The sequence below is a fragment of the Mauremys reevesii genome, linkage group 9 (genome assembly GCF_016161935.1).
Source record: "Mauremys reevesii isolate NIE-2019 linkage group 9, ASM1616193v1, whole genome shotgun sequence".
Taxonomy (NCBI): Eukaryota; Metazoa; Chordata; order Testudines; family Geoemydidae; genus Mauremys; species Mauremys reevesii.
Window position 1 is genome coordinate 86,037,167 of NC_052631.1, and position 27,517 is coordinate 86,064,683.

At 41.5% G+C, this 27,517-nt stretch overlaps 2 protein-coding genes across 8 annotated transcripts in view; one reads left to right on the forward strand and one right to left on the reverse strand.

Moving 5' to 3' along the window:
* Nucleotides 1–11,030, forward strand: part of AMMECR1 (AMMECR nuclear protein 1) — a 113,810-nt gene extending 102,780 nt beyond the window's left edge. The window contains exon 6 of the mRNA XM_039488655.1: nt 8,791–11,030. Within this exon, the coding sequence (XP_039344589.1) occupies nt 8,791–8,905 (115 nt within the window). The 3' untranslated portion in view covers nt 8,906–11,030. The remainder of the gene's footprint in view (nt 1–8,790) is intronic.
* Nucleotides 11,031–16,844: 5,814 nt separating this feature from the next.
* Nucleotides 16,845–27,517, reverse strand: part of TMEM164 (transmembrane protein 164) — a 92,764-nt gene continuing 82,091 nt past the window's right edge. For all 7 annotated transcript variants that reach the window (XM_039488516.1, XM_039488515.1, XM_039488517.1 and 4 more), the window contains 3 exons: nt 27,234–27,312; nt 23,051–23,151; nt 16,845–22,658 (listed from right to left, as the gene is read on the reverse strand). In XM_039488516.1, coding sequence (XP_039344450.1) covers nt 22,455–22,658; nt 23,051–23,151; nt 27,234–27,312 — 384 coding nt within the window. In that variant the 3' untranslated portion in view covers nt 16,845–22,454. The remainder of the gene's footprint in view (nt 22,659–23,050; nt 23,152–27,233; nt 27,313–27,517) is intronic.

The window sequence follows — 27,517 nt, forward strand, 5'->3', positions numbered from 1 at the left end:
CAGCCCACCCAGTACTGTGCTTAAATTGCAGCAAGGGCAGTTTAGGTTGGACATTAGGAAAAGCTTCCTAACTGTCAGGGTGGTTAAACATTGGAATAAATTGCCTAGGGAAGTTATGGAATCTCCATCATTGGGGATTTTTAAGAGCAGGTTAGACAAACACCTGTCAGGGATGGTCTAGATAATACTTAGTCCTGCTCTGAGTGCACGGGACTGGACCAGAAGACTTCTCAAGGTCCCTTTCTGTCCTACACTTCTAAGCCAGACCCTGTTTCTCCTTTGTTCACAAACTCCCTTTAGCCTTTCCCACTTGCTCAGCGTGTGGTCCTGTATCACCATGGACCTTTGGGTGTTTAGCACAGTGGAAGTGGGATACACCCACCAGCTTATTTCTACCCCTCTTTCCCACTCTCTCTCCCTTCCTTCCCCTCTTTAGCAACCCGTCTCACAAAGAACTTCTGGCCGGGAGGTTCAATCTCTGCTTCGGGTGGGAGCTGTGGATGGGGTTCTGCAGAATTTGAGAGAAGGGGTTCTATTCCCATTATTTTCTAATCCAAAAGGCCAAGGGAGGTCTCAGACCGATTTTAGATCTGCGTCAGCTCAACAATTATTCCCTTTCAGGATCCCAGGGATTGGTACACTATCCTCCATTAAAGAGACGCCTATTCATATATCAATACTCCAAGGAGACACAAGGTTCCTCAGATTCGTAGTGAACCACTTGTACTACCAATTCACGGTCCTCCCATTTAGCCTGTCTGCAGCTCCGTGGGTGTTCACAAAATGTATGGTGATAGTGGGAGTCTTCCTGAGGAAGTGTAGGGGTGCAGGTTACTCTTATCTAGATGACTGACAAGACAAGAGCTGGTCCAGGGCTCAGGTAGTGTTCAAGTCCCTAGGCCTTCTGATAAATGTAGAACAGTCTACCCTCACTCTGGCACAAAGGATAGAGTTCATTGGAGCAGTGTTCAACTCTACTCAAGTCAGGGCCTACATCCCTGATAACACACCTCAGAGGTCATCCAATCACAACAGCCCAAAATTGTATGAGACTTAGATCACATGGCCTCATGTATTTACGTGGTACAACATTCAAGGCTGCACCTCAAGCTACCGTGGGGAGCTCAGCTATGGCCCTTCAGAACTCGAGGCCTTTGGTCTCCGGAGGAACTTTCACTCCACATCAACGTCAGGGAACTCAGAGCAGTTCATGTGGCCTGTCAGACCTTCGTGCCCCACATTATGGGCAGAAAGTTGTTTGTTCTCATGGACAACACTGCAGCCATGTTTTATCTCAGCAGGCAAGGAGGAGCTTCCTCCTGCCTCTTTTGTCCAGGAACAGAAAATGAGATGGCAGATTGCCTCAGCAGGTCTTTCTCCAGTCACCAAGGGTGGTCCCTTCACCCAGATGTGGTGAGGGACATTTTCCAGCAGTGGAGGACTTCCCACATAGACCTATTTGCAATCAAGTACAACAGAAAGTGTCCCCAGTTCTGCTCCCTACAAGGCCACACTCCAGATTCTATCACAGAAACCTTTCTGCTACTGTGGATGGGACATCTTTACTATGCTTTTCGCCCTGTCCTGCTCATGCACTGCTAAAGATCAAGCGGGACCAAGATCAGGTCATTCTGATAGACCCAGCATGGTCCCGCCAACATTGATTCTCCACTCTTCTAAGCCTCTCAGTGGTCACACCAATCCTTCTTCCGTTACCCCCGGACCTGATCTCTCAGGACCACAGTCAGCTATTCCACTCAAACCTGAGCTTCCTTCACCTATTAACCTGGAAGCTTCATGGCTAAATCCCAGAGAGCAGGCTTGCACAGAGTAAGTTTGTCAGATCCTATTAGATAGTACAAAGTCCTCCATCAGGACTACTTACATTTCAAAGTGCAAGCGGTGCTTTGTGTGGGCGTTGCAACGTGGAGTCTCGCCCATGCAGTCATCCTTATAAGAAATAGTTGAATATCTATTGCACCTGAAGCAGCAAGGCTTAGCTCTCTCCTCTGTCAAGGTTCACCTTGCAGCAATATCAGCTTTCCAACCCTGGGTGGATAACCGATCCATTTTTTCAAATGACATATCTGCCTTTCCTAGCGCAGATCCCTGTTCAGGATATTTGTAAAGCAGTGAACTGGTCATCAGTGCACACGTTCTCCTCTCATTACGCCATCACTCAACAGGCCAGAGATTATGCCAAATTTGGGCAAATTGTTCTGCAGTCAGTGTGTCCCTGAACTCCGATTCCTCCACCTGTTCAACTGTTTGGGAGTCACCTAGAGTGGAATGCACGTGCAATCACACAGAAGAGAAAACTGTTACTAACCTTCTGTAGCTGTTGTTCTTCGAGAGGTTTTGTGTCTCCATTTCATGACCTGCCCTTCTGCCCCTGTACATCAGAGTTTTCTGGAAGGAACTGAGGGGTCAATTGGACGCTTTATACCAGTACTAAGGCATGTGACACACTTCGGGTACCACTGAGGGAAAAATTTCCAGCGACTATGCTCAGGGTGCATGCAGACCTAGAGTGGAATGGACATGTGCAGCACATGAAGAACTACAGTTATGGAAAGTTAACCACCGTTTTTTGTGCAAAGCGTCTGTGCTAAATGCTTCACAAGTCTAACATATAATCCTCTTTTACTTAATCATATAAAGCACAAGAGAGTACAGATCCTATAGACCATAACTAACATCCAAAACACAATGCACATTGTTAGATCACCTGTCTCTTGGGAGTCCTTGGAGGCCATCTGTATCCAGGAAGGCAGCCAGGGTTTCCCTGCTTTGGGCGTGCTGTTACATATAGGGTAGCTTTTCTCTCATGAAGTTTCCTTCCCCCAGCTTGCGACTTTGCTTTCTTCTGTCCAATGCTCCCTCTTCCTGTCTGTCTCTCGCTGTTGCTGTTTGTTCAGTGATTGGTAACTTCCCCCCCCCCCACAACCCTGCACCCTTAGAGGATGGGTAAAGCTGATTTTCCCCTAGGATGCATCCATTCTTTAGCATAACTTTTGTGTGATTAAAGCATGATCATTAACATTAAGTATGCCCCATTGTCTCTTGTCTGGTGTGTACCCCCTGCAGGTTCTGTCTGCAGCGGAGGATCCACACATATACATATACAGGTATTCATGATCACAGCAGTTTTCATCGTAACATTTCATAATAACTCCACAAATCAACCAGAATTCATAACTTGTATTAGAGAGTTTCCCTGATCATCACGCCCAGGGCAGGGGGAAATCACTGAGAATCATTTCATTTAAACAGTAAATTTGGATAAGGCACTAAATTACTGATGTGGTACCAACCATGGGGCCCAAAAGCCATCTCCATATACAGAGAGTGGGTATCTGTCTGATGAAAATATGAGTGGGGAACAACACCACTGTGGTCTTGCAGATCTTATCATAGAATGAATGAGATTTGTCCATTCCAAGATAACCACCAACTTCGAGTGAGCGCCAGCTTCTGGTGGAGGAGATATGTTTCTGAAATGTATACCTTAATCTCCTAGCTATATAGAAGCTGCCTTCTTAACATGGAGAAAAACAAAGACTGAGATTTTCTAAAAGTTGGGTTCTCTTTAAGATAAATACTCAGTGCTGTAGCCCACCAAGTTAGGCTACTGTGTTTTAGATTCAGAGAGGAGGAAGGCAGAATGATATTGTCATCTGTGAAAATAAGTGTTTTGGGTGTGAGTGAGGACATTGTCATTGAAAAATACAGTGTTTGTGGCTCACTGACAACTCACGATCCAGAATTCTCCTGGTCAACTTGATCATTGTGAAGAATACAAATAGAGAAAATTATACAGTCCTGAGGCTCAAGGGGAGGAGCTAGTCTTTACAGAACCAAACTCAGTTTCCAAGTATAGAAAACGTAATTTTTTCAATTCTGTAACTTTACCTTTTGCTTAGAAAGGAACTAATTGGAGATGGTAGGAGAGGCTCCTGCTGCTAGAGCCAATGGTATTAGAGCTTTGATATGAGTTTCCGCAAGTCACAAGAACCTAGGAATACTAATCTCCTACAGTTTTCAGAGAATAAGACTTACAGGGAAATGATTGTACTTAAGGTGGCTAACCTATCTCACTGCCCTTGCCACTGCAGATACACTAAAAATAGAAGTGTGTTAGCTTGATTACACCTAGCACACATACATCTACCTGAGCTGTAAATAACACCTCCAGCTCCAGCATAGTCTTTCTTTATATCTACAGCACCCAAACCAGTGAAGAATTATTGGCCCTCATCAGTGAAGTAGTCAAAAATATGTATTTAGAGGACTGTTCCTTTCTTTCAGTAGTTGCGTTATTTGAATTGTTAAACTAACTCCTACTGACATCTGGGATATAGGGTAACAGTGAAACGCTAAACACTTCTCGTCAGATAAGATATCTTGAAACACAGCTCCAGTTGCTTTTTGCATTGAAATAATTGTGTTGTCATGCAGCTTCTACTGCCCCCTTTCCCTCCTAGACTATTGAGAGAATTCGGGCAGGAGGCATAACTTCTCTCTCTCTCTACTCAAGAAGTTAGGGGTGAAAAAAATTTTAAATAGACCAGCAGTTCTCAAACTGTGGGTCGCCACCCTGTTCTAATGCGGTCACCAGAGCTGGCATTAGCCTTGCTGGGACCCCGGGGTCAAAGCCGAGGCCCGAGCCACACCGCCTGGGGCCAAAGCCCAAGAGTTTCAGCCCTGGGTGGCAGGGCTCAGGTTACAAGGCCCATGCCTGGGGCTGAAGCCCTTGGAATTTGGCTTTCCCCCTCTTTTCCCTCCCCCCACTTAGGGCGGTGGGGCTAGGCTTTGGCTCCCCACTCCTAGGATTGTGTAGTAATTTTGTAGATAGAAGGGGGTCATGGTGCAATGAAGTTTGAGAACCTTTGAAATAGACCAAACCTGGTCCATTGCTCATGATCCCCACTTAGAATCATAGAATCTCAGGGTTGGAAGGGACCTCAGAAGGTCATCTAGTCCAACCCCCTGCTCAAAGCAGGACCAAACCCAACTAAATCATCCCAGCCAGGGCTTTGTCAAGCCTGACCTTAAAAACCTCTAAGGAAGGAGATTCCACTACCTCCCTAGGTAACCCATTCCAGTTCTTCACCACCCTACTAGTGAAAAAGTTTTTCCTAATATCCAACCTAAGCCTCCCCCTCTGCAACTTGAGACCATTACTCCTTGTTCTGTCATCTTCTACCACTGAGAACAGTCTAGATCCATCCTCTTTGGAACCCCCTTTCAGGTAGTTGAAAGCAGCTATCAAATCCCCCCTCATTCTTCTCTTCTGCAGACTAAACAATCCCAGTTCCCTCATAAGTCATGTGCTCCAGCCCCCTAATCATTTTTGTTGCCCTCCGCTGGACTCTCTCCAATTTATCCACATCCTTCTTGTACTGTGGGGCCCAAAACTGGACACAGTACTCCAAATGAGGCCTCACCAGTGCTGAGTAGAGGGGAATGATCACATCCCTTGATCTGCTGGAAATGCCCCTACTTATACAACCCAAAATGCCATTAGCCTTCTTGGCAACAAGGGCACACTGTTGACTCATATTCAGCTTTTCGTCCACCGTAACCCCTAGGTTCTTTTCTGCAGAACTGCTACCCAGCCATTCGGTCCCTAGTCTGTAGCAATGCATGGGATTCTTCCGTCCTAAGTGCAGGACTCTGCACTTGTCCTTGTTGAACCTCATCATATTTCTTTTGGCCCAATCCTCTGATTTGTCTAGGGCCCTCTGTATCCTATCCCTACCCTCCAACGTATCAACCACTCCTCCCAGTTTAGTGTCATCTGCAAACTTGCTAAGGGTGCAGTCCACACCATCCTCCAGATCGTTAATGAAGATATTGAACAAAACCGGCCCCAGCACCGACCCTTGGGGCACTCCACTTGATACCGGCTGCCAACTAGACATGGAACCATTGATCACTACCTGTTGAGCCCGACCATCTAGCCAGTTTTCTATCCACCTTACCGTCCATTCATCCAGCCCAGACTTCTTTAACTTGCTGGCAAGAATACTGTGGGAGACTGTATCAAAAGCTTTGCTAAATTCCAGAAATAGTACATCCACTGCTTTCCCCTCATCCACAGAGCCGGTTATCTCGTCATAGAAGGCAATTAGGTTAGTCAGGCATGACTTGTCCTTGGTGAATCCATGCTGACTGTTCCTGATCTCTTTCCCCTCCTTTAAGTGGTTCAGGATTGATTCCTTGAGGACCTGTTCCATGATTTTCCAGGGACTGAGGTGAGACTGACTGGCCTGTAGTTCCCTGGATCTTCCTTCTTCCCTTTTTAAAAATGGGCACTACATTAGCTTTTTTCCAGTCATCTGGGACCTCCCCGATCGCCATGATTTTCAAAGATAATGGCCAATGGCTCTGCAATCTCATCGGCCAACTCCTTTAGCACCCTCGGATGCAGCGCATCCGGCCCCATGGACTTGTGCTCGTCCAGCTTTCCTAAATAGCCCCGAACTACTTCTTTCTCCACAGAGAGCTGGTCACCTCCTCCCCATACCGTGCTGCAGAGTGCAGCTGTCTGGGAGCTGACCTTGTCTGTGAAGACAGAGGCAAAAAAAGCATTGAGTACACTAGCTTTCTCCACATCCTCTGTCACTAGGTTCCCTCCCTCATTCAGCAAGGGGCCCACACTTTCCTTGACTTTCTTCCTGTTGCTAACATACCTAAAGAAACCCTTCTGGTTACTCCTAACATCTCCGGCTAGCTGCAACTCCAAGTGTGATTTGGCCTTCCTGATTTCACACCTGCATGCCTGAACAATACTTTTATACTCCTCCCTGGTTATTTGTCCAATCTTCCACTTCTTGTAAGCTGTTCTTTTGTGTTTAAGACGAGCAAGGATTTCACTGTTAAGCCAAGCTGGTCGCCTGCCATATTTACTTTTCTTCCTACACATCGGGATGGTTTGTTCCTGCAACCTCAATAAGGTTTCTTTGAAATACAGCCACTTCAGAGTGATGGCAGTAGTTCCAGCTGTCCTCTGAGTTCCAGTATTGGCATCAACTTTAATTCTCTCTTCTCTAACAGAGAATGTCTAAAAAGTGGTTTAGGAAGCAGGATAAGGATAGCAGGAGGATTTTGTTTTTCCATCTGGTTAAACAAGCAGATGTGATTCTAGTTTCAGACAGACTGCCCTTGGCCTGCTTTGACACACATTCAGGTAACTTCATTAGCTGCCAAGTTGATGGTTTATTTTCCGAGTGGAAGGGGTAGCATAGTAAGTGCCACACTTCATTCACATCAAACTGAGGAGACGCACGACTCATCTTTCAGCCAAGGCCGGAAGCCATTTAATGAATTAATACATCACTAACAAACACTATCGTGTCAAGTACACTTGTGCTTCCCTTATATTTTTGGTCTTTCGAATCACAGTTTGTGGCAATAGAGCACGAGGTATAGTCTCAACATAAATACACAATTCCCAATTTTACAGTACAGCAGAAGTATAAATCTGGCAGCAATTTGCAATTTTGTTAGTAAACTTTATTAATTTTTGTTATAAAGAGAGTTTAAAAAGAAACTACCAGGGGCCAGATTCTTCTTTGTTATACTTGGGCCATGTCCACACTATGGGTGCTATAGTGGCACAGGTTCAGCACCACAGCTGTGTCACAATAGTGCGATAAAGCAGATGCCTCCGGCAGTGACAGAAGGGGTTTTTCTATCACTGCAGGAATGCCATCCCTGAGGAATGGTAGCTCAGTCAATGGAAGCATTCTTCTGTCAACCTAGCTGTGTCTAGGGATTACGTTGGCAGAGCTACAGCACTGAGGGGTGGGAATTTTTCACATCCTTGCCAGACAGGCTATGTCAACCTAACTTTTAGGTGTATACCAGGCTTTGGTAAAAAAAGGTGAATAACTCCGTTTTGACTTCAGTGGAGTTATTCTGCATTGGCACCTGTATAGAAGCATAATTTGTTCCAGTCTGGGCATTTACAACTAAAGATATTATGTGAAAGGAGGCCACATGGATTTTGGGCCATGTGTGGTTCTTGCATCTTCGTGGGGAGAGTTGGTTACGGATATGGAGTAACTCTGGTACAAACTGATGTTGCTTTATTACCACCTCCTTGGACAACACCTTCTGAAGACATTTATACTTTTTGTATATATTCCGTTGTAAAAAATCACCCAGCTAGGTGCTTTAAAGAAATTGAAAAAGTAATCCAAGTGACCCCAGTGAAATCCATGGAGTTCCTCTGGGTTTGCATCACTGAAACTGAGGTTAGAGTCTGACTCCCTAGTAGCAAAATAATGGACTCTCTATTTTTGGAAAGCACATGACTAGTACCATAACCTCAGTTAGTACTGGCAGAATTGGATTTTTATTTTACTGTTTGTAATTTTGGTGGATAATATCCATGTTTATTTTTAAGCATTTTTTCTATTTTTATCTCTTTAAATTTTCACAGTAGTGGGATAATGGTAGTGGGATTATGTGGGTAGTGCAGACAATTATTTAATGACAGATTCAAAAAGTAAAGCTTTTTTTATTAACACAGATTGTCAACATCACATGTCAAAATATATAAAGTAATATCCTTAAATCAAACTCTAAGTTCTCAAGCAGCGTTTTTCTTACATTGCCACTCTGTACATTTTAGCTTTTAATCAATGGAAATATTTTTTTTGTTGGTTTGTGTGTATGCAGTGAAGTTGATGTTTACCGATGAAATCTAATCCTTCCAACGACAGTGTTTCTAATGGTTTCCTTTAAAAATCCTTTGAGACTTTTTTCTTCGCCCATTTTTAGGTACCGTAGTGAGAAGATGACCATGAGCTACACAGAGTACCTTGCCCATCGTCAGCACCATCACTTCCAAAATGGCATTGGGCACCCCCTTCCGCCATACAACCATTATTCCTGACACTGAGCCACATGACCAGTCACTGGACCTCTCTGCAGACCTCTTCCCAGGAGACCCCGCCCCTTCCTGGTCTAGCTATCTCTATTACTGTACCATTTTATGATGATAGTTTCCGTTGCCACGTTGACGCTTCTCCTTGGTTGGTCAAGTTCATTGTGGCAACGGGTGAGAAAACTGCATTATTACAAAGCTCCCATAATTCTTTTTTATTGAGTCACTGCGGGGTTTTTTTGCAGCATATATAACCCTTGTGTTTTTTTTATAAAATTTGAAATTTATACTACATTAACACTGAATTATATCAATCAAGGTTTTCTGTGACTGTGGATGGAAGGAAGACTTTAGTGTTTAAGGGTTACAATTAGGGATATCCTTTTTTTGAGTAAGACATTTGTTGCTGTTGCATTAATAGTTGTAACAGGGAATGAAACATATCAGAGATTCAGGTATTAAGCATACATTCCCCACCATTGTAGTAAAGGCTCTTTATTTCATGTAGTTAAATACATGAGCTTCAGATTCAGTATTTACAGACAGAATTTGAAGGGTGATATTCCAGATGAAGAGAAGCTGTTGCACCTAGCATAAGAGGCAATGATGATAGGAAGTATTTCAGGATCAGTTGGTCTAATTGATTACAGACTTAAAGTGCCAGATCCAGCAGGGTACTAAGTGCCCTCAACTCTCATTCCATTATATGGGAATTGAGGGTATTCTGTCCCTCTCAGGATCAGACACCAAAACAGTGTTTGTAATGCAGAGAAGAGACTATTTTCTGACGTTCTCAAAATAGGAGTCACTTTTGTTTTAATAATGGTTGGTGAATAGGCAGTGTTATATTAGGAAGAAAATGGATTTAGATTTTTGTGCCTTTTGACTAGGACATAAATATAGTTACATAAAAATCATAGGAAGAATATTAAAAGCACTGGACAGCTCTCTACTGATCTGGTGTAAATTACTTTTTAAACTGGGATTCTTTTGAGCAAGCAAATTGTGAAAGATTTTCTCTTCTCTCCCCATCTTATTCTTTCTTTTTAGTTTCCTAAGTTTTATGATGTCATGATTAACTAGATAACAATTAACTGCTGTTTTAAGAAACAGTGTGAGTGTTGCAGAAAGAGCACAGGACAAATATGCCCTGATTTCAGATGTCTTCATCTATTACAGGAACAGTCCTGGAGTGTTGTAAGTACTGTGAAATAGTTCTGGTAACTTTTCTGCACTAAGAAGAGGTAGAAATCATTTTACTGTATTATCAGAATTTTTTGTTTTGTTCCAGCTGTAGTAATGGAGATGGGATTTATAAAAAGGTTTGTGTGGTAGAGTAACAAGACCTGAACATTTTGGGGCCTAGCCTCTTCTTGCAGCTGTAGAACTCTCACTAGCACCAGTAGTAGTTTACCGCATATTCAAGGGAATGATATACCTCATGCATCATAGAAAAAGACCCCCTACATACAGGTGAGTAAAGCTGAAATCCCCAGATATTTCAAATAATGGATGTGTGTGTATAAAACAAAATACATATTCTAAACAGATAAGAGGGAAAAAATGGCGCTAATAATACTTTTGCTGTAGCAAATGGCAGACTGCTAGTTGATAATTCTAAAATTTTATATTTTAAAAGATAATTGGGTAAATTGTTACTGCTCACCTGTAATATGAGGCAAGTTTTGCTGGGTTAGTTTTAAGATAGGTGGTCTTTGGTATTCCTTCATCCACAGCATTTGATGTCCAAATGTTAACACTTTCAGTTGTGATGCCTTAATTTATAAGCAAACAAAAGGGCCTGAAAATTCAGTAGCCAAGAGATATGCCAAGCGGACACTGCAAAAATCAATAGATGTTTATATAGAGGATATTTTGGATGATACTATTGTCTTGTTTCTACTTTGGGAACATTTGAAAGTGGATTAGCTTTTAAGTGGAAACTGTAAACAAGTGGCTACTTGATTGAAAGTTTTTTTTCTTGCCCTTATAGGGAAACTGAGCACAAGCTGAATAATATTGTCTGCTGCAAAAAAAAAAAAAAAAAGTCACTCACCCCATCTTTACCCATCATCTCGTTACAGCAGGCTCATGCTTCTGTATGAGCTCATTGTTAGAAGTTTTTTAAAAAAAATCTATTATATATAAAAATATATATGTATTTAAAGGTGCTAATCAACCTTGAGCAGGTCACGTGACTGGTCATGCGGACTCTAAAATCATATCAGATTTTTTAAAAATCCTCAATATATGCAGATGTTATACAGAATTTCTTACCAGTGTAATAATGATGATATACTGATGAAATAAACAATCCTGCAGGTTTTGAAGGACAAGGTCAGCAATACTTCCCATCATGGCTTGGGGGGGAAAAAAGGATAGTTTTGTCTCCTTTTTGTACACAGCATAATGCACAATGAATTTTTGTCTATCTTTCAGTAGCTGTTGCTTAAAAAGAATAGTTCAAAGAGTGTTATACAAATTGTAAAGGTGTGCTTGAAAATCAATTAATGCCCAGGTCCCTCCGGACCAGTGTCTTTAAAAACTGTTACAGATATATGGGTCAATCAATCAGTTCTCTATGAGATACACAGAAATACACCGTTTTTTTTCATGCTTAGAATAATCAAATCTATCTACTATGTTTCAGGGGCACCTATCTCCTCGATATGTAAGTGCCGAGAATGCTGTTGATTATGTTTCTTATATACTTATGGGTATATTTGAATAAACATACATGTATTTTATTCAGACGTGCCCTGGGACAAAATAGGTCTGTTTTTCTAAACCTGATCAAGAATAGTGTGTGAAATCAGTTTCACGAATGTTCTTATTTAACTACACTAATAGCCTTTTAGATATAGTTCAGTGGAAGTATTTTTATGTTGGGTACTTTCACTGGATTTTTTTTAAGTTAACATTTTAGCTTTAGAGAAACACTAATCAGTTTGCTTTATTCCATTTTAAAAGGCTTGAATTGTCACTTTGAAGCCTCTTCCTCAGATCCATGTGGTATTAGCTGAGTTAGACAGTGAGCCCCTCTAACTCACACATAAGTGTTGCTCAGTCATGCTTCAAGTGACCTTTCTGCCCCACTGACTTCTCCCACCTCAGTGCTAGACACAGCAGGTGGAGGGCACAGTAGTGAGTTTTGACCTGGTGTATGAATTTAATCAAGGCAATTGATGTGGCACACCCTGGCATTTGTATATTGACCTCTTTACTTGTCTTCAAATGTGCGGTTTTTTGAAACTGTTGTCTGGAGTAGGTTACATCTCTTGTGTGTGTTAGATCGAACCAAAGAAGCCTCCAGCCATGCACAAATGCTGCTCCTAAAGCCTGCCTTCCAGTCCTTACAAAATCCCTGCAGGATTAAATGTTAACTTTTTTATTTTTGTACAGTTTCTAACTGATTTTTGCTAGTGATGTTAATTGAATTAAGTTTATTTGAGGAGTCTGAGTACCTCCTTCATTTAAATAAACTGGTGACTTTCCTTTTATGTTAAAAATAAATATAGAAACCCAAAGTGTGCCTCTCAGATTTAAGGGTTTCTGGTTACATTTATTCTTAAAACCAGCAATGATTCTTTATATACAAAGATATGTTTTCCTTGTTTTTTATTACTGTTAAAGAAAAAAATAAAAACCTCTTTCTTTGCTCTGGATCCAGTAACTGCGCTGGTACATAAACGCACTGAGAAGACAAACTTTTGTTTGAAACTTTTGTAACAACTTATGACTGTTTTTGTATATCAAAGTTGATTCTTTTCAAAATATTTGGATCTAGTTTCTAAGTTATTTTAGTGTTTTATATGTTATGAAAAATTACTTTGAATTGTTCACCGCATAATGAGTTATCTGGAATGCAATGGTGACAGATGTAATGGGCTTTGAGCTACCTGGAGTAGCTTATAGGGCCCCTATTTTTTCCTTCCTTATTAGTAACTTGATTATTGATTACAATAATATCACAGATTACCTGAACCCCCTTCCTTTATAACTAGATCCTCCCTTCCAACATTTAATTGCTATTAGTGTGAAGAAACTGTTGAAGTGGGCATTTTACTATGAGTATGGCTTAAAAAGGTAAAAATGAGGAAAAAGCAAAAAAAATATATAGAAGGTTATCTGTGGGTCTGTGAGATATGGCTGTGGAAAGATATTGTAGTAGTTTTAACACTATTCTTACCTTTTAAATCATTTACCCAATAAAATAAGGAAAAAGAATCACCATTTCCTGTTTTCATGTTTCTTTGCTAAATTGTGGGGCCTGCTCAGTTACTTTTTTGAACATTAGAGAATTCCGAAAGGGAATTTGGATTTTAATTATGCATTTGGGGTACATTTTGTTCTAAATGAAGTCGGTCTGTTAATTTTCCCAGCTAGAGGAATAAATTGGGCATGAACCACTTGGTATTTCTATGGCAAAGAGAAATTGACAATTTAACTCAGAAGTGATGTCGCCCTGCTTAACATGTAACACTTCAGTTCCTTCAGAGCTCGATTTACTGAGTGTGTGCCACTTCCATTGATTTCAGTCAGTTTTAAATCAAATCCCCAGTATACAGGAGGGATCTGGTCTTTTATACATAGCCTTCTTGTTGCAAAACCAGTCATATTAGTACATCTTTGGGAGATGTGACAAAACAGTGTAGAACTCAGTAAATGAACACATACAGTATTGAGTATGTAACAATCATCATAAATCCCACCTAAAGTAGAATCGTAGGACTGGAAGGGACAGCAATAGATCATCTAGTCCAGTCCCCTGCACTCATGGCAAGACTAAATATTATCTACACCATCCCAGAGGGTCTAGATAGTGATCAATGTTAATTCATTTTCTTTTCCCACACTACTACTTTAGCATGTATCATTTCAAAATAGACTACTTGCAGTGTTACTAGTCTTGCTTAATTCCTCAAATGGTTTGTTTCACATTGTGCTAGTATAAAGTACAACTTTGACCACGTTCTACAGCAAGGGTGAGTGATGCAGTTGTGAATACTTAAATTTACAGGGTTGCTGGAATTTTAATTCCTTTCATTTATACAGTTCATGTAAAAATGATGCAGCCTCTCCTATGGATCAGATGGGATTAGGCGATTCTGGGGAGACTACGCATTTCTTTCCCCAGAAATCTTGACCCCAAATTTCTGAACTTGGGTGACTAAAATTAGGAACCAAATCCATTAAGAGCAGTGTGCTCAGAACCCTTGCCAATCAGACACTCTTATTGGGGTGTCGTCTTTGGATTTAGGTGCCCAAATGTGAAAATTTGGGTTTGTTCGTGTAGCTTTTGCATGCGTCAGTGGGTGGCTTTGTAAAGACAAGCTATCGGGCTAGACATCCCCACTAATACCCCAGAGGTTGTTCCCTTTGCTGTACTCCACATGTTGTGGGATTCAGTTTCCTTGATGGTTTAAGGTTTCTCCCCATATTTGGAGATTGGCTTCTTCCCAATTGTATTGCTCATAAAGCACCAGCTGCCCACAAGGCAGAAAAGTAAAATTTACATATTCTGTCATTTTTCCTTCTCTTAAGTGGGCTCCATGAGACCGCCTCCGACGTGTCCAATTTTGCATTAAATTTCAGGTGGAGAGGAACTCTTGATCCTTCCTTTTTTCCCCTCCTGGAGTATTCCTTCAGAGAGGGACAAATCTGGGGATTCCCTCAAATGGGGATTTGACTGTGCCATAAGTCTTGATTTCCACTTTTTGTCTAAAAAAGTAAGTAGAGACAGTCTCCTGCCTGGAAATACTAATATTTTATGTTTAATAATCAGAATGTATAGTTTGTCTTAAGTTAGGGCAGTTCGCTGGGGAGTTAGTTCTCTGAATAGCTCCACCTGTTGGCTGTACATTGTACAGCTAGAGAGTTTTAAAACAAAGACGCTTCTGCACTTGGAAGACTAGGAGAAATAACCCAGTTGTAATGGATCACAGATCATCAGGTGCCAATGTCAGAGAATGAAAAATTAGAGGAGTAAGTACATTTTACCTTTTTTGACATCACCGTAGTACTTTCAAAATTGTGACTAATAGCATCTAGCAGCAAATCTGTTAAATACTTTGTTTCTATGAAGGATTAATCTAGTCTGAACTGTACCTTAAAACTGTTTAATAATCCTTCCCCAACTCCTAGCAGTTTTACATCTTGACATTCTGCAGGAAGGCTTTGGCTGGGAGGGAGAACAGTTCAATAGAAATACCATCTCTGACGGGGGGCATGGATGTGTCTTGGGGAAGTAACAGTGATCGTGATCTGGGCACAGGACAGTTTGGGGAAAGTAGTCATTAGATTGGTGAAAAAGCCTTTATACAAACATTCACTTCATCACTAATACACAGGCATTGACTTGTTTTGATTGCTGTTGCTAAAGTAAAAAAAAAAAAAAAAATCACTCAATGCATGCAGGATACTAAGTATTTTCCCCTCGTTCTTCCTCCCATATACATGGGTAATGCTCTGGCAATCAACCCCATCCTTAACATACCTGACTAAGTATCAGAGGGGTAGCCGTGTTAGTCTGGATCTGTAAAAAGCAACAAAAAGTCCTGTGGCACCTTATAGACTAACAGATGTATTAGAGCATAAGCTTTCGTGGGTGAATACTGACGAAATACTGCTCCAGTACATCTATTAGTCTATAAGGCGCCACAGGACTCGCTTGCTTTTTATACCTGACTAAAGCGTTCATCTTGGCATTTACCAGATTTTTTCACCTGTATAAAGGCATGTTTACAAAGTAGTATTAGTGACATATGTATGCTTTTGTATCCTGCAGTATTCAAGTAGAGCGCCACTCTCCTTTTCCCCATGGTAATATTCCCAGATGGTGCATGGTACACTCCCAAAGTGTGATGGACCCATGGGTGGCTATACCTACCAATGAAAAAAATCGCCACCCCTTGATCACTGCTCCAGTCTACGAAGCAACTTGCTTATTAAAAAATCTGTGGTCCTGTGAGCTAAGGCTATGGTTCTTTGGTGACATTAAAATTGACAAACATTTGCTATTAAAACAAATATAAACAATACAATTGATTGACAATTATAGCTGCATCACCTATTGGTAGGGAACAATTTGATTAATTTAGGCCCTTGTCCAAATTATTCAAACTTCCAGCTTAGTAAATTAGTTTGCCTCTCATTCACATAGGTTGAAATCTACTCTGATGGCTTGAGCTATGCATTCAAGTTATTAGTGCCAATGGTTTCAGTCTTCACACATTGTGACTGGTCATCTCAAGACATAGTATTGATTCTGCTCCTTGACTGGATGAAACCCACAGCCCATGATGGCCTCTATATATATGTGCGTGATTTGGCGTTTTTGCGATCATACCACTCATGAAGTGTGAGGAGTTTTTGTTTTTTTTTTAAAAACCTGCTAATTAGGGCTCAATGTCATCTTTAATGACAAACTAAAAGTTAGGACTTACCTCTCTACTGCAGCTGAGACAAAATGTGCAAATATTGCAGAATAAAATGTCCAAAAGATTGTTTTATGTTGAAACCTGTGCATATTCTGTTCTGGTAATTCTTCTATGACTACTGTGAAATATTGGTGTGACAGTACAGAAAATTAGGAAGAATGCTGTACCACTTCAATGGAGAGGGTGTTGAGGTAGGTAGAATGTAACTAACAAGACATGTATAAAGTTTTAAAAAGCATTTTCTTCAAGGGTGAAGGTTTGAAAGTATCTGCTGCCACCTGTACCTTCTACCCACCACTTGTGGGTAGGGGAGGTTTAAACAGTGAATAGAGAGGAAAGAGTACAGGTGTGTGGTCTCATCTCTCTCCTTTGTGCTGTAATGTACGAAGGGATGTAGTGGAAGATGTTCAATTTTCTTACCTATGATTAGTTATAATCAGGCAGGATTGTTCAGGTAGGCTCAGGACCCGGCATAGCTAAAATGATGACAAAACTGCTCCCACACACAGTAGAAGGTATTTATTCCTTTAATTAAAGATTTAAACAACTAATTGCCCAATGAGCAGGATCTCAGATAGGGACCAACAAAAACAGACCAAAATACAAAAAACCAAGTACACAAATATACCCTTTATCTGCAAATGTTACCTGATAACCAAGTTTTAGCACATTAAAAAGGTTACAAAATTTAGAACACTTTTACAAATTACTTTGAACCAACAGCAGAGGTGGCAGTTGAGTACCCACATTAGTCCCTGCCCCTGCAGTTCCAGCCTGTGCCTGGATAATATGGTGGTTGGAACCAAGGGCAGGGTACTTGGAACTGCCAAGTTTCCAAAGACAGCTTTGTGCCTCAGCTCAGTGCATGTAGCAATTCCAGCTTCCTAGCAGAGCATGGCTGTTAACAGCGTTGTGGGTGCACTCACCACTCTATATGCCGCATTGAGAGAACTATGACTCAGAATAAATGCAAAAATAAAAAAAGGTATAAAATTGACCCTCAAGAAAAATACAGCGATTTTAAAAACAGCTCAGCTTTAACTAAACAACACTAAGCAGAAAAAACAGAGTTACAGCAATATCACCTTGAGCACGAGGTCACAAAAGAACTGTTATGGATCGCGTCATGTGTTTTATTCCAATTACAAAAAGTAGTTGTCTTTGTCTTTACAAACATACCTGCAGCATTTCCACTTATGAACTAATACCAGATGCCCCTTTGAATTTTCTACTTTGTTAAAACTAGGACGACTAACTTCTCAGTGTCACATCTGTATGCTGCAGCATCCCTTTATCCCCCTGCTTTTAAAATAAAATTATGAAAAGTTCACCTAGTAAAACAATAAATGCCACTGGAAATAACTGCAATAAGAAAAACTGCACATCTATATTTTTTCCCTCATGTAGTTACAAATACCTAGGAAACCAATGCCTGTGATTTATAGACAAGACTTGGGACACAGAATCAAGTACTTAAACAACTGCAAATAGCCATTTCTGAAAGGGAAAGACACTTAGGTTTTTACAAAACATTCAGTTATCAAATATACAGAAATATCAAAACCCTGATTGCGGCTACAGACAGAGGGGAATACATCTGCACTGAGGTACTCTAAAACCTTAAAGTGCACAACTGAACTGACTGCTTATGTCTCCCAGCTTCAGCAAAGCGCTTTGCCTACAAGCAGCATTTGTCAAGCACTAAGAAGTCAAACTAATACCACGTCTAGGGGTGTATTTGGGGGCTATGGCCTTACATCCATTTTTATATATATATATTATTTATTTCTGAACATGACTAAGAGCTGTTAATCTCCAGCCTATGAGAGAAACACGATGCAAATTCATCTTTGGTGTTTGAAGTCCAATGCAGTTAAGTGGAAGATGGACAAAAACAGATTAATGGTAAAACACCGCAGAGGTGTGTCTGAACCTTTGAAAAAATAGCACTAGCTGTGTCTTAGACTACTGAAAGCCTTGGCACCAGAATCCATTACCATGCACCGGCTGCTGCCCAACATTACATGGGGGCAGAAGAGTTACCATCTTTAGTTCATGCTTCTCAGCCTGAGCATAAACAAACTCTGTGATCAGTAAACAAATTTAATTGTAGCTACTAACGGCTCCTCCTGTAGCGTAGAGAGGAGACAAGGGCAGAGTTTGGTGTGCTCAGAAAGGCCAACTCCATTAGTCAGAGCACCATGTTGCTAAATAGTTGGAGCTTGCTTTTAAAGACACAATTTTACCCTCAACATATACAAAGTTCTCCATTGAGGGGGAGACACCCCCAAAACAAGGATGCACTTGATAAACAAAGTTAGGTTTAGTTTGGGATTGATTCCACAGGCACAAAAAGACTAGCCAGTCACATCTGTCTAGATAATACTAGCCCTACCTCAGTGCGGGGGACTGGATTAAATGACTTATGGAGGTCCCTTCCAGGCCCACACTTCTATGAGTCTGTCTCTCCTTTCTAGGCTTTTTATTTTTCCCCTTCCTCTTAGTTTATTTAAAAAAAAAAAAATCACAATATTCAGGCTCCCACCTGACAAGTCATCTGCTTAAACACAGCAAAACAATAATATTAAAGACCACAAATCGTTTTCCTGTCACTGGAGGTCTGAATACTATGGAGAATAACCTTCTCAGGGTGGAATGTTAGCTTTCAGCACCATGAGTGATTTTTCCCTGGTAGTGAGGATGACTTGTCACACATGAACTAGTGGAAGACAAAGTGATCTGTCTCAGGCAGCTCAGCTGGCCAGAGGCAAGCTATCCCTTTCACACTGACTGGTCACTCACCTTGTGCTTCCTCTCCCTTTCACACTTCCTGGCCACCTGGCTTCACCTCTTCATTTCCAGTATAAACAGAAGCCAACCAAGGATCATCATCTCTATTATAAGTGCTTGTAAAACCCACCCATTCAATAGGAGAAAAATAAATCTTCCACCATAGAAGTGACGTAACCCTCCCGTGGGATATTTTAATAAGTTGCCCAGCTTCTGAGTAGCCCACCATCATCCAAAGCAACATCCTATGAACTGAACAATCCCCACCTTTCTGCTGCACCTTACAGACTGTGTCTATTGCAAGAGATCAGCTGAGGAATGAGAGTCAGATTTTAGGAACAGACCTACTGCTTTAGAGGCTTCCCCGACTTTAATCGTCTCAAAATTGCCATGCCTGCTCCTACATTTTTAAACCAGCCAAAAGAGCTAGAAATTCAGTACTTCAAGTAAATACCCTGCCATGGAGGTGGCACCCTTTGAGCTACACATTTGAAATTCCCCATTAGCCTCATTATTTGATCATAAGAGGCTAGTGGTGGCCTAAAGGAGCTGTGGCTGTACTTATTAGAATGCCCTGAAGCACACAGCTGGAGGCAGGAAGTGCTGTATTTTCAAAAATACTAAGTGGCTTTAAACCTGGGAGGCTGCTGCTGTTCTGAATGTAGCTGTCAAAATCCGTCATTTAAAAAAAAAAAAGGGTTAGAAAAAGGCAAGAATCAAAAAAACTTAAATCCAAGCAATAGTGCCCGTGTTGAAAGGATGGGCCAACTGCATCTCTGTGGTAACACCAATGGTCTCTTTCTAAACACTTCACTGTAGTTACAGCAGGGGTGTCTGGCCCAAGGCATTTTGCTAAGGGACTGCTAGCTAGATAAACAAACCTAAATAAACTTCAGACAAGCTTAGGTGATGGGAGGAAGTGCTGTATGATTTAGCTCAGCTGTTCCTATGAGATAACGGATATTCAAGTAGGGGACACTGCTCAATATCTATCAATATGAACATTAGGGCCTGACCCTGCAATATGCCGAGTACCCTGGATGAAATCCTGGCCCCATTAAAATCAATGGCCAAAAAACTCCATTGGTTTCACTGGGGCCAGGACATCACCTCCTGCAGTCCCACTGACTTCAATGGGAGTTGAGTGCTCTGCCTTTGAAGGATCACGCCTTTGTTAACACTGATGCTTTCCCTCCACTCCGGCAAATGCTTCCGCAAGATGTGCTTATTTTACATACAGGAGTAGGAGCGAGGCTGTTCTGATGAGTGAAGTTAAACCTGCTTAAGTGCTTGCAGGATCAGGGCCTGAGAGCCACACTGTAAACAGATATTCATTGCGAGTATCAGGGGCTTAGCTCTCAAAGGCGAACTCCTGCTGGAGACTGAAGATAGGGAACAGGAACATGCATTTTGTTGGTCTGGGTAACGGGAATTTAAATTTATCACAACTGTTCAATGAGTTAATCTGCTTTTTTAATCTAATTATGGCAGCATAGGTTATTCATCATATTTAATATATGCCACCAAGCACAGAGTGTGTCCAGACAAGGGTTTACAAATCAGAATACAGATTGACAGGATACTCCTGAATGCAGTTGTAAATATATTTAAATAAATGGAATGAAACTATTTAAAGAAGTCATTTGTGTTCCCTCTCCCCTATCAAAATCTGCCTTTGTAAAAGTTTTAAAAAAAAAATGCAAGTTTGTAACTTTAATAATTTTTCTAGGCAATGAGCTCTCTCCTTGAGGTATAAATGGCTGTACCTTAACTTCAGAACACGATCGCAGGGCGACTCAGCCAAAGGGAGAGGTATGGTGGCTCTGTATACCATTACACCTATGGCAATGCAACACAAGCAAGCTAAAAATCACTTTTTGCAGCAAATTCTTGAGATGCAGCTCTGAAATACAACCAACATGAACTCAGATTTCAAAAATTAAAAGGAACACTGTCAAGATCCCCCCCCTTTCCACTTGCCTGTACAGTATAACATCTTAATACTGAACATTGTTAAAACTGAAGTAAATGGATACATTGAATTTGCTTTTCCCCAGTTATACTTGTTCTTTCTGCATCTCTGCATGCAGTTTTTGCAATAAGGTTAGTTAAATCAGTGCTGTGTCCTATGTGGAGGGAGGTATACCAGTATAAAGGTGCTTCTAGCAGTAAAGCTTGTTATAGTAGCAAATGAAACAAGCTATGCTGGTATATATACACCTTTACTCTGATATAACTGCCACCAGACTAGAGTTACACTGATTTAGTTTAAATCACTGCATACGGTGTGTAGACGCTTAGCGAGAGAAACCAGAATAGCAGTTTCTCTTCATCTGTTCAATACAGAACACAGGGCAGAAATTTTTTTAAAGCATGAAATAAAGTTTAAAACTCTTCACATGGGGTTTTGTAATTTGTTTTCCCAGTCTAAACCAGGTTGACAGTGTCCCTTTAATTCATATTTCTTTCTGTTCCGGGGCAACTTGAAGGACTAGATGAAATGCCACCCATCACAATTTACACCCTTATTGATTTTTTAAAACAATTATTTCAACCTGATGGTTTTTCATGCATTCAAGTCAAAGCATCCTCAGAAGGTGTTACTATGCTGGGCTCAAACCAAACAGGTGAAGATCCATAGCAGCTGAGAAAGAAATAATCCAATTTAAAAAATAAATGTTAAATATATTTTGAATGATTCTTTTGTTCCCCATTATTTTCAACCAGCTTAAAGTAGTGCAATAGAACCTCACTAATTCACACAAATAACTGGGAGACCCACAGCATATTGCTTCACTTACTCACCAACTAGCAAAATTCAAATAATGAAAGTTAAGCCAGGATGATTCATTATGAATTGGGCTTGGTTCACTTTCGGTTAGAGTAGTAATTCAGCTTTTTCTTATACTTATAATGTAATCAGTAAATGTACTGAAGGATACACAGCAAAAAGTCTTGAGAAGGGGACTGTACTGCCACTCTCTTTGCTGGGATACAGACAGCGCCTGCCATTTTCTGGGGTAATTATATAGTGTGGGTTAGGGAGGTTCCATTGTAATCTGCATAAAATATGTAAAACACCAACTTCTCCCAGAATAAGGCCACTAATTTTGCCATTGACTACGGGCAGTGAAAAACAGCAGTTGAAAGAAGAAAATCCTCACTCTATTGTAGAGATCTTTTGAGGCAAGAAATAGTGAGGGGGGAGGGAGGGGAAGCAGACATGACACACTAACACACTGTCTTTTCATTCTCCTTTGGGTCTTTCTTCTCCAATATGAATACAGGTACCGCCGCTTCCTGTAAGTGCTACTTCTCAGGGAGAAATTTCAGTCTATTTTCTTAGATGGGAGTCTAAGCAAATCCACACCATATTTAAAGACAGGGACAGCACTGTAGAACAATATCACAAGTTTTCCATGAGCCATGGTCATGATAGTCTGATGTCCAGATGCCCAGATTCGATACCAGGGCCCATAGAAAGGATCCGAGATGGCTGGGCATAACATGTTGTTCAAATTCACTTCCGTGACCTGTGGAAAGGGACAATAACAAGTTTATAAATCAATCTTATACTGTGCTGTATTGACTCAAACCTAAAATGGAGATTTCCTAACTCCCCTAAAAATCAAAGTAATCAAGTTAGTATGTTTGCAATTCTCACTTACCTATTTATTCAGCACACAGTCAGATTTTCAGAAGTAAGGCAAGCAGTTGTGCACTCAGTGCGTATGCAACCGCATGTCTAATTTGTGCATGGTAAAATGTGTTTGTGTGAATGGGGTGACTTACATGCAAATGACCACAAGTAGCCATTAGCACGTGCAATTGTCCAATTTGAGCACATAATTGCCCCAGCAAATTAGGCACCCATTTGCACCTAAACACTTTGGCCCAAATGTTTACTTTATGAGTAGTCACTTACCAGTCCCAGAATCTGTAAGATGCTAAAATGATAGACAAACATCAGGCCCGTGGATAACAGAGCCCACCAGAAATTGCTAAGTGGCTCTGCAGTGTAGATACCTTTAAGAAAAAAAAAGTATTAATATTTAACTGAATTACTGTGATTCCACCTAGTAACTAACTTTCAGGATAGTGAATACTTGAGAGACCCTTGTTTTTCACCTGAAATATACTCATTATCTTTTCACTCTTTCTGATCCAGCGTTGAGGGCTAGATGTCTTTTAATTTGATCACTAAACACTATACAAGACATTAACTCTCACTAATCCTGCTTGTTTTCCACTGAAACAGGATTACTCTTGGCCACAGAAGCAAACAGGGAATGTTAATTTTACTCCATAAATATACAGTCTGATTTTCAGAGGTGCTTCAGGCAAGGTATTCAAGTATTACACCTATCGGAAGCAGGTGTTATCACTTTGCCCAGCTCATTCTACAGATTGAACAGAACTAAACAAATAACAGTTACCACAACAGGACGTGTTAAATCACTGCAATGCAATTACGCTGCAATGTGTGTGGATGTTACTGCATTATCTGTGTGAATTAGTGAGGTTCTATTGCACTACTTTAAGCTGGTTGAAGATAATGGGGAACTCCATCCCCCAAGCTGCTGGCCAGTTAAACCAGCATTACATCTTCTTTGCACCATCAGAGTCACAACAGAGGGGGTCAAGGATTTGGCCCTTGGTGTGTGACCTCTCTCAAGCCTCTGTTCTGGGGACGATGTTCAATCACTTGGGGAGGGAAGGGAACATGTTGTGTGTCCAGAACTGGTGTATGTATTTGAGGAGAAAATTAAACAAACAGGAAGAGGGGGAAAGGAAATCTATGATGTGCCAGAATGTCCAAAGCAGGGGGGGGGGGGGAAGCTAAGGGCAGGAGGGAGGGGGAGGAAAACATCTCATTTCCCTAGAAGGCCGAAGTTAATCAGCACAGCTCCCAGTCAGGACAAGGCAGCTCATCCTGCTTACTGTGCAACACTGGAGTGTGAGCAGTCAGCATCACACTAGCCTTTCAACCAAACCTGAGCAAGGCAGAGCTCCAGCACCATTCAGGACAGACACAAAGCAGAAGCTGCAAGGTTGGCAGTGTTATGTGACCTTGCCTTGCCTGCCACAGTGAATGGGATCACAGTGAGAGTGAACAAAATATGAAGACACACACACACACGCACAAAATTTCTACATCACTAGAATGGTGTATTTTTAAAAATATCCTGGTGCTAGTAAAGTGGAACTGGAATTCTACATTTACGGTCTCTCACACACTGCAGCTGCTTGGGCTGAACCTGCGTAACCTCTCTCTATGCCATGCCATTAATTTTCCTGTTCTGAAAGACCACTTTGACAGGCAGTTGTCTCTCCGAGCCATGGCCCTGGGATGAGGCTGCCAGCGTCAGTCAATGCCACAATACTTCAGACTAAAAGAACAGGAGTACTTGTGGCACCTTAGACACTAACAAATTCAGACTGTCCCTTTTTGATGCATCAACCAGGAACTGGACTACAACCAACTCAGTTCACATAAACTAAACAGCCACTAGGTAATGGGCTAGACTGAAAACCGATGACGTTGAAGTGAAAGGCTCACTGTCCCTGTTATCAAACTTCTGCACCATTCTAATATGCTCCCAAGTCCAATGAACTATTATTTCGCTGCACAGGTAACCTATTTCCCCAGGTCATAATCCACATAATCATAATCTGATACAAATTTCTGCCCAAGGTTTACAGATAGATTATAGGCCGATTACTGCATGTTGCTGAAGGTCAGTGATCACAGATCAAGCCACATGGGATATTGTTACAGCAGAAGGCAATCTGTGATTGAGTCAAAAAGTGTTTCAACCAGGTCTGCTAGTGAGACGGGCAGAGGAAATAATTTTCTAGCATCGGTTCTACAGACATTAGATCATTCTTGTAGCTGTTCTACCTGTGCTGGACCTCACCAAGTTTGTCAAGAATTCACGTTTTCCCGAGAATACACATAATATGGATTTGGCAAGAACCAGTCTCTGAGGACACAAACACTGTACAATAGTTCAATGTCCTGTGTTAACGAGATATTAATCGATCAGGTAAGAAGGGTGCTACCACAGGGTCCAACTGTAAAACAAGCTGGAACCAACTGGCTTCATAGCCTCAGCCAAGGGTGACTGCAAAAGATGTCTGTTAGCCAGCAGAACGTGTCAGCCTGGAAGTTCACTGCTCTCACGTCAACATTAGATGGCAGCAGATAGCTGTAAACTGATAAAGAGCGGGAGCCAGAACAATGCCACAGGTAGGGTAGAGGTGGAGAAGACTTACTACACTGAGCCAGACACAGATGGGAGGACAAACCCATACAAAATACTCCAGAAATCAAGCACTAAAAGAGAGCCTCCAAGAGACACTCTTAGACAATGCTTCCAAGCAAAACAAATATGGAATTACATGGGCTAAAGTATATATGATAAGGCTACAAGATCTCCAGTGAGATCAAACCAGAAGAGGGAAACAGCAGAAAACTTGGAAATATCTCAGGTCCCAGGATGGGAGTACAGCATAGTTTGGTTTAGCTTCTTATGTACAATGTAGAATATATGCTAAGAAAACAAGGTGTTTTCCATTCTCTAGTGCACTAATTAGAAGTCTGTAACATTCCCAACTTTACTACTCATTGAGACATTAACATAAATGAATGGTTAATCCTGTGCAGTAACTGGAGTTCAAGATTTACGTCCCTGTGGGTGCTCCACTTCAGATGTGCATGCATCACATGCACCTTCAATCAGCAATTTTTGTTAGCAGTGCCCATTCGGCCCACACATGTGCCCTACACTTCCTTCTCCACCACAAAATCCCAGAGAGGAAACCCCGAAGCAGAGAGGAAGGAGGATTGGTAGTGGAGCACCCATGAAGGGGACACATCTTGAAGAACTCCAGTTATTGCACAGGGTGAGTAACCTCTTCTTCTTGAACAGCATCACAGAGGTAGAAAGAGATCTTGTGGAATGGAGGTTCCGAGGTTGTATATCGGGAGATTGATAACAGGAAATGATACATTCAGAAATCCAGCTAGAGCGTCTCCGGGTGGAGATCGTATACCTTTTAGATCTGTCAGCAATTGACGCGAATGATGTGGGAGACCTCCTAATCCCGATAGAAGGCTAATGCCCTCCTGACACTGTGTGTGTGTGTAAACTCGCATTCCTCCTGCTCTGCTGTGGTTTAGGGAGAAAAAAAACTGCCAGCTAACAAACTAGACAGTGCAAGCTTGGCCAACTGAAGCGGACACATTGAATTCTCAGTCTCGAGCCCAGGCAGTTGACAAGGAACTGAGGAGATTTGCCCACGCAGCCCTATGTAGCCTTGATACAGGGCACGTAGGGTGCATGTGTGGGCTGAATGAGTACTGCTGCCGAAAATCTCTGATCAAAGGCATATGAGCACCAGAAGGAGAGCACCCATAGGGATGCTACTCGAAGAAGAACTAAAGTACTTTGTTAGGAGGGGGCAATGAAGGAGCTAGCCCTGATTCACCAATACCTCGCACTTAGATTTCCTCAAAGCTTCACAGTTAAAGTGCTTTACACTGACTGATTCATATTCACCTGGGGAGCTAGTGCTGCAAGAGAGACCCTCCCCGTTCATTAAGAACAGGGGTTCTCCCCGGGTACTCCATGCTTGGAGGCATCCAAGACGACTATATTCATGGGCCGAAGTTCACATCAAATTTGAAAACTTGAATACAAAACTAACAAAAATTAAAAACTCCTGCAATCAAGTGTATTTTTACCACAAACCTTGGTCAAAAAGACAAGAAAACATAATCAAGTGTCTTTGAAGTCACAAGGTGGCAGGAAGAGAACCTGTTTGGCCGATGCATACTTGTAAGCTCTTTGAGGCATGAAATGTCTTTTGGTTCTGTGGTGGTACAGCACCTAGCACAATGGGGTGCTGGGCCATAGCAAGGGCTTCTAGGCGCTGCCTCAAAACAAATAATAAACAGCAACAATCCCGGTGTGCTAATGGCAGGTAAAGCAAAGTGTTGCCTTAGAAGAACTGGAGACATAATGAAACAGGTTGTGCTTAGTTAGTTAACTCCAACCTATCAGATATCAGTAGGGTAATATGGCTCAAACTGATTGCAGACCTACCTCCTTTCCGCAGCAGATAGATGGGCACAACATAGAGCATCACATGCTGGATGTAATAAATTTCCACCTCGAAGGGAAGCTGAGGAAACAAGGAAAACATGAATAAGCATTTTTTATGATTAACAAAGCATCTCTTGTGAGCGCAAAGTATGTTGCATAACTATCCATACACAGCATAGGGATCATTTCTCTTCTGGCTCCACCAAAATGCAGACACTTGCAGGCTAGAAGGCAAAAGCAATGATAACAAGAGTAACATCACTACTTAGCAGGTTAGGTTCGGA